Source organism: Budorcas taxicolor, chromosome 9 (genome assembly GCF_023091745.1).
Source record: "Budorcas taxicolor isolate Tak-1 chromosome 9, Takin1.1, whole genome shotgun sequence".
Classification (NCBI taxonomy): domain Eukaryota; kingdom Metazoa; phylum Chordata; class Mammalia; order Artiodactyla; family Bovidae; genus Budorcas; species Budorcas taxicolor.
The window spans coordinates 44,784,347-44,797,177 of NC_068918.1; the positions used below are offsets into that span (position 1 = coordinate 44,784,347).

At 37.7% G+C, this 12,831-nt stretch overlaps 1 protein-coding gene across 1 annotated transcript in view; it reads right to left on the minus strand.

The window, feature by feature from the left end:
- Positions 1–527: 527 nt before the first annotated feature.
- The window catches only part of UFL1 (UFM1 specific ligase 1), a 65,991-nt gene continuing 53,687 nt past the window's right edge, over positions 528–12,831 (minus strand). The window contains exons 12-19 of the mRNA XM_052645843.1: positions 12,598–12,714; positions 9,453–9,570; positions 8,227–8,393; positions 8,015–8,145; positions 2,640–2,720; positions 2,238–2,323; positions 1,561–1,741; positions 528–941 (exon numbers count right to left, since the gene is read on the minus strand). Coding sequence (XP_052501803.1) covers positions 723–941; positions 1,561–1,741; positions 2,238–2,323; positions 2,640–2,720; positions 8,015–8,145; positions 8,227–8,393; positions 9,453–9,570; positions 12,598–12,714 — 1,100 coding nt within the window. The 3' untranslated portion in view covers positions 528–722. The remainder of the gene's footprint in view (positions 942–1,560; positions 1,742–2,237; positions 2,324–2,639; positions 2,721–8,014; positions 8,146–8,226; positions 8,394–9,452; positions 9,571–12,597; positions 12,715–12,831) is intronic.

Here is a 12,831-nt window from a genome sequence, read left to right on the forward strand (position 1 = left end):
TAGTAAATTACACTTTTCCTCTCACTCTTGTTAGCATCTTATTTTAGAATAGAGCACAGAAATGCATGGGGCTCTCAGGTATTCTTCTATATCTGTAAACACATCCCTGAAGCCCCCAGACGCAGAGAAGTTCACTCTTGTGGGGGAAATGAGAGGCCCTCTATCTGCCAGGAATAAGAGCAAGGGCTTAGTAATAAAACAAAAACAATAGCTGGCAAACTTCTGTATTTTAGGTTTGAAGCATTCTCTATTAATTTTAAAGAAAAATACACTATTATTTTCATTTTGATACCAAAGGTTTTCCCTTTCTTTAAAAAACACTGACCACATTTTGAGTTTCTATGTAAATTATATTTACATATGTCACCTGAAATCTAGTAACACAACAAATGAGTCCTTTCCTGGAGATAAAAGATATCAGAAAATTTATTTTTCATTCAGCTTATATGAAGAAAATAATATAATGTATATTGAAATGTATAATTTTTAGAATAATGTGAAAAAGAAACCTTCCATGGAGAGCCCAATTTACAAAAACTTACATTTTGTTAACTTACAATGAATACAATGCTACTGTTTTAACTGAATTGTGGGTGTGGGAGGTGCTATTGAGGGGATTCTGGACTGTGAAATGAGGGTTTTTTTTTTTTTTGGTAACCACTCACCTTTAACTTTGGGGGAAAAATATTTACTGTATGACAACATTAAGTAAATTAAAATCATCACTCTTCTGTCACTGATGACTTCCTCGATTTGAGAACAAGGTCTTTAATGGATGAGGAAAGCTCCTGAAGTTCTTTACGAGTTGTATTAATGATATCCTCTTGTTCTTTGTCTAATTCATCACTCAAGGGATCTTCTCCCTGCCCAGTCTTCTTATTTTGACTGACTAAATGCTTTACAACCAAACCTTGATACTTTACTAAAAGAGTATGTTGATCCTATGAAAAGAGAAAGGAGAGGAAAGTTAACGAACATGATTTAATTTTCTGTGGGACAAAGTAAGATTTATTCAACCATTATACACTGCAGGTCTTCATCTTTACAAATTACTGGTCACAGAAGTAGAAGGCTGAATCTAGCAAGGTCCTTGCTCTCAAGGAGGTTCCTTGCTCTCAAGGAGGTTAGTTTGGGGGAGATAAAACATGAATACAGATAATTTTAATGTAAGTTGACTGAGCTGGGTTCTATCACCAAAGATAAAGTGACATGAAAATTCAAAGAAGCCAGTTTACTTCTAGCTGAGAAGTCCCTCAGAAGAATGTGTGTTGGGTAGGACTTTTTGAGCTGATCCTTGAAGGACAGGTTAAACCTGCATAAACTGAAATGGAAGACTGAGCATTATTATATCACTTCCAAAAGCTTAATTTCTAAATTCAGAATATCCTTTACTATAGATCTTAAAGGATCCTGAAACATTCCTGAACTAGACTGAGTTTTAAAAATCAATCTCCTCCTTCACTGTTCCCACTCTAGGAAGCAGAAACATGATGTTAATACACTCAAAATATTCAGAATCTAAAAGTTTTAAAAGTTTCAAGTACACTGAAAATATAATACCTCTGGAATTTTACTATTCAGAAAAGCAATGATCTGGGGGACACATCTTCCAGGTGCATGGAGCATGCTATGGGTTGAGAACTGAAACAACAGAACCGACGTGAGATGCAGGATAAGAGCAGGGTCTTCTGTGACTTTTAGCTGTTCAACCAGTGCTTGTCGATGCTGAAATAGTACCTGCCTAAACAAAAGAAAGTAACACAAGCATGTTATCATATTCTAACAAGTTCTCACCAATTTCAGTTCTTCCCTTCTGTATTCATTTTTAGGTTTCATAAACAATTTAAGGGACCATTTATGCAACAGACACAGTTCTGAACAGCACTGATAAACTAATATGCTAAAAAATGATAGAAAAACTATATAGATAGAAAAACTACACATCAGAGATTCTCAAAGTATGCTTTTTATTTTGAATTGTTGGGTATCACACAGAAGTGCACTGGTTTAAATAAGGCTTCCTATAAAGAAGGTCTTAAGGCTAGTAATTATTATTAATTCCTAGGCTTGATCAGCTATGGGATTAAGAACTCTGATACCTTATTCCATTGGGTCAGAGAGGGACACTTAAGGATATGAAGACTGACTATGTTTGAAGGTCTACAGCCATTTAGATACAACAGTTCTCTTGGCAGGATTCAGACAGACTTCAATTTCAGACATTAATTCAGTGTTACCTTTCTCTTTTTTTGTCTCCCTTCTTCAACATAATATCACAAGCTTCTGCTGCAGAATCCAGACAAGCAAGAAAGTCTTCTATGCTCTGGAAAGGTGTTTAAACCATTATTTACTTTTATAAACAGTCGCCTAAAGAAAAGTAGTCATTTAATACTGTTTTATAATAATTTTATACCCCAAATACAATTTTTAAAAAGGTCATTTTGTCATTAGTTTTGAAACTGTGATTTAGGACTAGACAGTAAAGTGTCCCCAGCTTCGTTTCTCTCTTCACCCTCAAAAGGGATGTCCTGAGTGTAAATTAATAGTTTTAAATTTAGTTTTCAGCTATTTTGATAAAAATCTATTCAAAGATCACAAATTCTAGTTCAAATATCTAAATACAGTAAAGCTTTATTTACCTTTTCATTCAGAGAGTTGTGGAGTTTTGTGAGAGGCACTTTTGTTTCTTCTGATAATTTGCTTAGAATTTTTTTTCTTACCTATAGGGAAAAAAAAAAAATCCGTTGAGATTGTATATGCACTACATGTCAAAGCTACAGAGTACATCATGAGAAATGCTGGGCTGGATGAAGCACAAGCTGGAATCAAGATTGCTGGGAGAAATATCAATAACTTCAGATATGCAGATGACACCACCCTTACGGCAGAAAGCAAAGAAGAACTAAAAAGCCTCTTGATGAAAGTGAAAGAAGAGAGTGAAAAAGTTGGCTTAAGGCTCAACATTCAGAAACCAAAGATTATGGCATTTGGTCCCATCACTTCATGGTAAATAGATGGGGGAAACAGTGTCAGACTTTATTTTGTGGGGCTCCAAAGTCACTGCAGATGGTGACTACAGCCATGAAATAAAAAGATGCTTACTCCTTGGAAGAAAAGTTATGACCAACCTAGACAGCACATTAAAAAGCAGAGACATTACTTTGCCAACAAAGGTCCGTCTAGTCAAGGCTATGGTTTTTCCACTGGTCATGTATGGATGTGAGAGTTGGACTGTGAAGAAAGCTGAGCTCTGAAGAATTGATGCTTTTGAACTGTGGTGTTGGAGAAGACTCTTGAGAGTGCCTTGGACTGCAAGGAGATCCAACCAGTCCATCCTAAAGGAAATCAGTCCTGAATGTTCATTGGAAGGGCTGATGTTGAAGATGAAACTCCAGTACTTTGGCCACCTGATGCGAAGAGTTGACTCATTTGAAAAGACCCTGATGCTGGGAAAGACTGAAGGCAGGAGGAGAAGTGGATGACAGAGGATGGGATGGTTGGATGGCATCACTGACTTGATGGACATGAGTTTGAGTAAACTCCGGGAGTTGGTGATGGACAGGGAGGCCTGGTGTGCTGCAGTCCATGGGATCACAAAGTTGGACATGACTGAGTGACTGAACTGAACTGAATATACATTCAAACAAAGCAAAACAAAAAATGTGTATTATTCTTGTTCTTAAATTTCAGACTGCAAACTCGGGATAAAATACACTAAAATACTTTAACATCAGAAAGCTAGTCAACAGCCAGCCAAAGAGGCTAGATGCAGCCCGCATTCATCCCATTTGCTCCTGCAGTAAAAGAGGAGGATCAGAGAGCTTGTGAGTGAATGAGCACATACCCACCGTTCATCTTGCAAGAAAAAGAGAATTTGGGGTAAGAGGCTGCTCCTTATCTTTTCCATTGTGGTGGGAAGAGTATTCTTCCCTAAGGCCAGATGAGGGAGCCCCACTCATGAAGATCAAGCGTATCTATAAGTGAGGGGACTTGAGCCATGGATAGATGGATGCTATACTGTCTGGTGTGTGGAACTTTACTGCACTCTGCCCCAGATGTGCTTTGTAAAGTTTGGTGGCATTTGTGGACAGTCTTATGGCTCCTCCTAGTGCAAAAGTTCTAGAGGAGGTCTTACTGGAATGGTGTGGGCAGCAGGCTCTAGAATTACAGTGTCTTGGAAGACTGGACAACCTACTGACTCCTGCCCTCCATGTTACACCAATCTTCCTGTGGCCCTTGAAGGGCATGGGACAGAACTCATTTGTTTCCCACAGTGGAGGCTGGCATGCAGGCAGGTACGTGAAACAGTCCACGTAGCTGGCACTCACTGTTCAAGCTGAAGAATGGAAGGGACACAGTCCCTTTCTAGGGCAGGAGGAAGAGATAAATGGAGCTCTGTTTGGAGGTTTAGGGAGAGTCCTTGATATGAGGAGGAGTTGCATGATAATAACATTTCCCCCAAACTGCCTATTTCACTTATGTGACAAATGTCACATCAGGAGAGGCCACAAGCATGAGGCTGATTTAGTTTGAACTGGATCGATGCCAGTGATATGCAGTCAGTCTCATAAAGGTACTTTTGCCTCTTTTATTCTTTCTAATCTCCAACTTTAAGTGGATCTAGGGTGGCTCAGAGGTTAAAGCGTCTGCCTGGAATGCAGGAGACCCGGGTTCGATCTCTGGGTTGGGAAGATTCCCCTGGAGAAGGAAATGGCAACCCACTCCAGTACTCTCGCATGGAGAATCCCATGGAGGGAGGAGCCTGGTAGGCTACAGTCCATCGGGTCACAAAGAGTCGGACACGACTGAGCGACTTCACTTCACTTCAGAGTGTGGAAGGAGAGGGGGATGGGGCAGACCATACTTTTCTTCCTCTAGGCAAATGGGAGCCATAGCTCCACCTTACACTGCAAAAAGGGAAGAGAGGAGCTTTGAATTTGAGATTAGACTGACTCCAGTTCATTTTCTTAAATTCTAAATAAATGATACAGTGTCATGAAATGAAAATAACTGCAAAGTTACAGAATCTGGTCAGAACTCTGATAAGGGATGTGCAACTCAACAGGAAAGAGGGGCTGACACAGCAACAATTAGGAGGAAATAAAACCTGATTTCAAAATAACTAAACACCATTACTCTTCACCCTCTCCCCACCTTGTTCTGGTTGTCTCATGGGATTCTAAACTGTTGTGCTAGCCTAGACCTCTAAGGACTTGTTAAAATTTCAGCTGCTTTACTTCTAGTCTCTGTGACAGACACCTCTTCTCCCTATCTATCCTACCTCTTTGGATAGTCACCTTCGTTCTCTGAAAGGTTATCTGGTGAAATTAAATCCAATCTGAGTCATCTGAAGAGCTTAAAAGAAGATTTTGTACACTACAGAGCTTATTTGTGTATGCATGCTTAGTCAAGACCAACTCTTTGTGGCCCCCTGGACTGCATGGGCCAAATTCAGACTTAAATTGAAGAAAGTAGAAAAAACCACTAGACCATTCAGGTATGACCTAAATCAAATCACTTATGATTATACAGTAGAAGTGAGAAATAGATTTAAGGGACTAGATCTGATAGAGTGCCTGATGAACTATGGACGGAGGTTCATGACATTGAACAGGAGACAAGGATCAAGACCATCCTCAAGAAAAAGAAATGCAAAAAAGCAAAATGCCTGTCTGAGGAGGCCTTACAAATACCTGTGAAAAGAAGAGAAGCAAAAAGCAAAGGAGAAAAGGAAAGATAAAAACATCTGAATGCAGAGTTCCAAAGGATTACAAGGAGAGATAAGAAAGCCTTCCTCAGTGATCAATGCAAAGAAATAGAGGAAAACAACAGAACGGGAAAGACTAGAGATCTCTTCAAGAATATTAGAGATACCAAGGGAACATTTCATGCAAAGATGGGCTCGATAAAGGACAGAAATGGTATGGACCTAACAGAAGCAGAAGATATTAAGAGGATGTGGCAAGAATACACAGAAGAACTGTACAAAAAAGATCTTCATGACTCAGATAATCACAATGGTGTGATCACTCACCTAGAGCCAGACATCCTGGAATGTGAAGTCAAGTGGGCCTTAGAAAGCATCACTACGAACAAAGCTGGTGGAGGTGATGAAATTCCAGTGGAGCTATTTCAAATCCTGAAAGACAGTGCTGTGAAAGTGCTGTACTCAATATGCCAGCAAATTTGGAAAACTCGGCAGTGGCCACAGGACTGGAAAAGGTCAGTTTTCATTCCAATCCCAAAGAAAGGCAATGCCAAAGAATGCTCAAACTACTGCACAATTGCACTCATCTCACATGCTAGTAAAGTCATGCTCAAAATTCTCCAAGCCAGGCTTCAGCAATATGTGAACCGTGAACTTCCAGACGTTCAAGCTGGTTTTAGAAAATGCCGAGGAACCAGAGATCAAATTGCCGACATCCACTGGGTCATCGAAAAAGTGAGAGAAAAACATCTATTTCTGCTTTATTGAATATGCCAAAGCCTTGACTCTGTGGATCACAAGAAACTGTGGAAAATTCTGAAAGAGATGGGAATACCAGACCACCTGACCTGCCTCTTGAGAATCCTATATGCAGGTCAGGAAGCAACAGTTAGTTAGAACTGGACATGGAACAACAGACTGGTTCCAAATAGGAAAAGGAGTACGTTCTGGCTGTATATTGTCACCCTGCTTATTTAACTTATATGCAGAGTACATGATGAGAAATGCTGGGCTGGATGAAGCACAAGCTGGAATCAAGATTGCCAGGAGAAATATCAATAACCAAAGTATGCAGATGACACCACCCTTATGGCAGAAAGTGAAGAGGAACTAAAAAGCCTCTTGATGAAAGTGAGAGAGGAGAGTGAAAAAGTTGGCTTAAAGCTCAACATTCAGAAAATGAAGATCATGGCATCTGGTCCCATCACTTCATGGGAAATAGATGGGGAAACAGTGGAAACAGTGTCAGACTTTATTTTTGGGGGCTCCAAAATCACTGCAGATGGTGACTGCAGCCATGAAATTAAAAGACGCTTACTCCTTGGAAGGAAAGTTATGACCAACCTAGACAGCATACCGAAAAGCAGAGACATTACTTTGCTGACAAAGGTCCGTCTAGTCAAGGCTATGGTTTTTCCAGTAGTCATGTATGGATGTGAGAGTTGGACTGTGAAGAAAGCTGAGCTCTGAAGAATTGATGCTTTTGAACTGTGGTATTGGAGAAGACTCTTGAGAGTCCCCTGGACTGCAAGGAGATCCAACCAGTCCATTCTGAAGGAGATCAGCCCTGGGTGTTCATTGGAAGGACTGATGCTGAAGCTGAAACTCCTATATTTTGGCCACCTCATACATACGAAGAGTTGACTCACTGGAAAAGACCCCGATGCTGGGAGGGATTGGGGGCAGGAGGAGAAGGGGATGACAGATAATGAGATGATTGGATGGCATCACTGACTTGATGGACATGAGTTTGAGTAAACTCTGGGAGTTGGTGATGGACAGGAAGGCCTGGTGTGCTGCGATTCATGGGTTCACAAAGAGTTGGACGCGACTGAACTGAATTGAACTGGACTGCATGTAGACCACCATGCTTCTCTGTCCATGGGATTGGACCTGTGTATCCTGCACTAGCAGGTGCATGGATTCTTTGCCACTGTGCCACCTAGGAAGCCCAATAGCGTATTTATCTTTTTTAAAAGAGGTGATGTTCTCCTGTTACTTTTTATACGCTAACAGGAAGTAGACGGCCAAGCACGCATGTTATCATATTTATTACAGGCATTTTCAGACACAATGACTACTATTTCCTTTACAATGACCAGTATTTCATTATTACTGTTAATAGACTGGTCATATTTCCAGTCCTGGTAGCAACTGTATATACAGTGTACTAAACCTGAACTAAAAATCTGACAGATTTCTAAAAACTCCTTCCTGAATCTCATTTTGCTTTTAGGATGTGAGAAAAAATGTGCCTGGACTTCAAAGCAAAACACATTAAGAGTGGCAAGAGAAACACTAACTTACTTCACTGGTAATGGTTGCAGGATCATCTACTGCCATCATTAAGTCCGAAGCTAAGAAGTTGAAAATGAGATTAGTGATATCAGTACACACTGTTTTCAGCAAGTGTTTGGTAAGAGCAGCCTGGGTATCATCTGGAAAATAAAGATGCTTTATTAAAATGAATGTCTGAGAACAACTGAGAATCAATGAAAACACACTATTAAGTACAATACCTGTAAAGAACTTCATCCCTTTTTCAAATAATCGAATATTATTGTAAAGGTTTGAAACCTCTTCTTGCAAGTCCTTGATCGTGCGCTTTCTACCAGTTCCAGAGGCCGAAGAAGTTGAAGACATGTAAACTGAATGTACCACCTCGAGGTAAGTTTTATTTAAAGGTCTATGAATAAGATAAATATATTTAGTTCATTAAAATGCACTGGGTTTATGTAGATAGGAAATTTTGCTTCTATGGAAATAAGGCTTTAAAAAGATCTCTATTTTTAAAAAAATAAGATTTGGAGAATGGTTCACAAGAATTTTTCCTCTAATTCCAGAAATTGAGAATAATTAATTTGAAGTTATAATCAAATTTATTGCACTAAAGACAACAAGAAAAACGGTTTTAACAAAAGCTTCAGTTCAAATTCAGTTCAGAGCAGGTTATAAATGTTTCCCATCCTCAGGAATAAGAAGTTATAACTTAAACTCTCAATTTCTAAAGTACTATAAAAAGATCCATATTTTAAAAAATCCTTATGCTAAACACAGAATAGACTTTTAAAATGTAGTGGCAAATAGTTAATAGTAACTATTTCGACTTTTCATATATGAAAAATATAACAATGTTACGTATTTATGCACAAGAGCATTCATTTAAAATTTTTAAGAATTGACTACAAAAGCTCTATTTCTAAATTCAAAAAGTTAGATACACTGGGCTCCTGGATTGCATTTAGAGAAGCTTATACACACAGACTAACTTGTGGGAAAACTTCATGGTAGTTAGGGATAGTCGTTATATACAATTTATTTCTGTATAAAAATAAATTTAGCCTGGCTCATTTACAAGGTAGTGCTATCTAAATTTATTCTCTCTGAGGGCAGTTTGTTACTTTATTTTCTCTCTAAAAGTGCACTGTTTATCTTCTGTTTGACAGAGAATAATCTTTTCATTGTAGATGTTACTTTTCATGCAATGTTGTTTTTCTTCCAACTAGAACTGGAAGAGAGAAGGAGAAGAGACTGCCTACACATTCCTGCCCTGTATTTTTGGCACTGCCTTGCCCAGCACACTTAAATATTTGTTGAACTACTTCTATAAGCAAATAAAATCTGGAATTCAGTGACTGTTAAATTTGAAGTTTTGAAAACACCAATATTATATGTTTTCAATGAGGCTGTGAAAATTTTAATAACTCACTAAATTTCTACCATAAAACCAAAAACATATACTTGCTTTATTAAATACTCTGCAAGCTCAGAAATAAACTCCTCAGGGGCATCTTGTAAGTGTTTTCTTAAAAAATCCTCAATCTCATCCTGGAACATAAAAGTAATCTCTGGTTTCTTCTTTCCTGTAATAAAAATGAGCCACAGGAAAAAACAACAAAAATAAGCAACCTACAAGCAAATAATGTATTTAATAAGATAGTAATTTATTCATTGCTGATCATAAAGTCTCTAATGTTAACTTTTGTCACCAAAATTGCCCATGTCAAATAGAAATAAGCAATGAAAACACTGTTAAAATAGAAAATATAGTGGCATTTCAAGTAATAACATTTTAATTTGTTTTCTACATGTCAATCAAAAATAGTAACGATGATTCTTCCCCTAATCTAATTTGGATGATGCAAATATCTGGAAATCAAAACAATCAAGTGGATTGTTAAAATCTTAGGATAATTTTTTTGTTGAACAATGGATATGGAGCAGACTGTCCTTCTTTATAAATATTTACTAAAAATCAAATCATCCTTATAATCAAGTGAACCACAATTCTAGTAGAACGAAGCTAAAAACTGTCTTTTTGAACAGGCATGGATGAAAAAACCTACAATTTTACAGCCATAATTATTTTTGCTCTCACAAAAATAATTCTATGCCAAGGAAAATTTGTATGTAATGGAAATAACTGTTAACTGAGGAAATGTCATGCCTACTCACTTACTTGGAAAAGTATGGGTTGCAAAGAAAGCTAACAATATTTCCATAATTAATTGTTAAAGTATAAAAAAGTGATTACTGCCAGCTAAATTAGGTTCCTGCCTCTAAAATAAAACCTTAGAGATAACAGAATAGCTCAAAAATCAATTTTCAGTATGCATCAAGATCTAAGTAGAGCTACTTCTTGTAGCTTTAGGATAGATAGGAAAGTACTATCCTTTTTTTTCCCCTGAGTTCTGCTATTCATTCCTGCTCTCTGACATCAAATAGTATGTGACTTCTGTCTGCTTCCTGTAGGTATTTGACTAGTTATTAAACTGTATTGTTTCCTTCCAGTAATCTTTTACACAGAGTTGAGCATGTATTTTAGCTGAGAATCAAACTGCATCCCCCATTTCTGAGGTTACAACAAAACAATTTTTCAAAAGCACTGAAACTGCCTTTTTTAAAAAAAAAATTCTTTTCTAGCTCCTCTCCTACTAAACTATACACAAAAGGACTATCACAATGCCTCAATTACTTAAGACTACAGATTTTAGAGAAGTATTTTCTTAAATGCCCCTTCACTAACTCCTTGTTTAACCTCTGAGGAACTCACACCGAATAGTTTTAATGCTAATGAAAAGTAAGGGTTGAGTTCACAGTTTCTAAGATAATTTTCTGTTAATTAATATTGCTTTATGTATGTTGAGAACAGTACCTATTTTGACTTATTTTAGAATACTTTAGATGGATCTTAAGCAATTGTTCTATTATAAGTAGTGGTGTATTAACATCTGAAGTCTTGTCACTTGATATTTATATTTCCCAAGCCAATAAATAATAAATTCTGTGGAAGAGGTACAAAAAAAATCTCAAATCATCATTTCAAGTTTCTCTTTGTGCTGGGGAAAAGGAGAAGGGGAGGTATCATAGTTTCATTAATTTTTAAAACAAACATAAAAAAATCATACATTTAGAAAAGCAAAGTAAGGTGTGTCTTGCTAACTTAACCATACCAAATACTAACTAAAGTCTAGATAAAGAAAGATGCATATATCTAGTTCCCCTGCTTAGATAGAAGCAACCAACCAATTAGGTATTACCATAAAAATTAAACATGGATAAAATTATTTTTAACTTATATTTGCAGAGAGTCACTTTTCATAAAATGTTCTAATTTGCTTTGCATGGAAGCTGGGAGACCATAAAAATCTATGCAAGCTGTAACTGTAAAATGTTTCCAATAAACAATGGGAAAATTTATGATTGTTCTGTAACCTTTTAAAAACATTTGTGAAAACATTCAAAGTTTTTATTGCTGGTTATGAATATATATGGAAATGGAAAATAAGACTAATAATTTTAATTTAGTACACTGTAATTTAGTGCATCAGAAACACTGAGAATGAAAATGTTTTCTTTGTAAAAAGCTAATCAATAATAATTTGAACACTGCTTACCTTCTTCTCATCCTGTAACTTAAAATACAGGGCAAGCATCTTTTCTAGGCCTGAGCAAGCTGTCATATTCCCTTTATAACTCTCAATCAGCTTCCAACATTTTATTCTTTGCCCTCTCAACACTGTGAAACACTTATGAGAATTCCTTTAAGGTGAAGCTTTTTTGTCAATTTCACGCCCTGCTGCTGCTGCTGCTAAGTCGCTTCAGTCGTGTCCAACTCTGTGCGACCCCAGAGACGGCAGCCCAGAGACGGCAGCCCACCAGGCTCCCCCATCCCTGGGATTCTCCAGGCAAGAACACCGGAGTGGGTTGCCATTTCCTTCACGCCTTGAAGACATCTTTATCTTTTTTGTCATAATCATTTCGCTTATTTACGTCAAGGGTGCCTTTACCAAGCTCCTCTGCACAGTTAAAGTTTCTTGAACAGAGGCAACTTCAACATTCCCACAGTCAGGTATTTCTTCTACAACTCCACTTATTCTTGATTCATATTTCCAGTGTTATCACTTTCCTTTGCCACACATTCATCTTTGTTGGCCAATTTCCTCTTTTGATTATCCATTTTTGTAAAATGTCACATGGATTTATCGCTGGGGGACAAGGAGGTAACACAACTACATGCTGTGTTTTCAGTGCATAAAGCAAGGTAAGAGACGCACAGTGATCAGTCTCTGACAAACTTGGAAATAAGCGATGTGACTGTCACGGATCACGATGCACACCTGTTATTTATGTGATCTGTGGACTAAGGAGCCAGCAGCAAAGTCTGTACCTTATGAAATTACTCAGTTAGTACACTACCCTGGTAACTGAAATATGAGCTGCACTGCTGGGGTACTGGTGTTATTTAATTGTGAAATTGTGCCCACTGAAACTCTGCAAAGCAAGGACTTCCTGCATAATCACAGACACCTCACTGTATGCATCTTAAGAAAGTAAGTTAAAAAAAAAAATCACACACATACAAAGGAGAAGCGAAATGAGCTACACACCTGTGTGAGATGACTCATCGTCACTGTCATCATCTTTTCTTCCTTTCTTCTTGGTTTTTTTAATTTTGTACTCTCTGGCATTGCCGCCACCTCCTCCTCTCACACTTCCACTGCCCTCTGGTGGGAAAATGACATTAGTTAGTATTACCTAATACTGTTTTTAGAAATGATGACACTATATTGCCAAATAAACTTAACTTTTAGCCACTTTTTAATGTTGTGGTTTATTAAAAT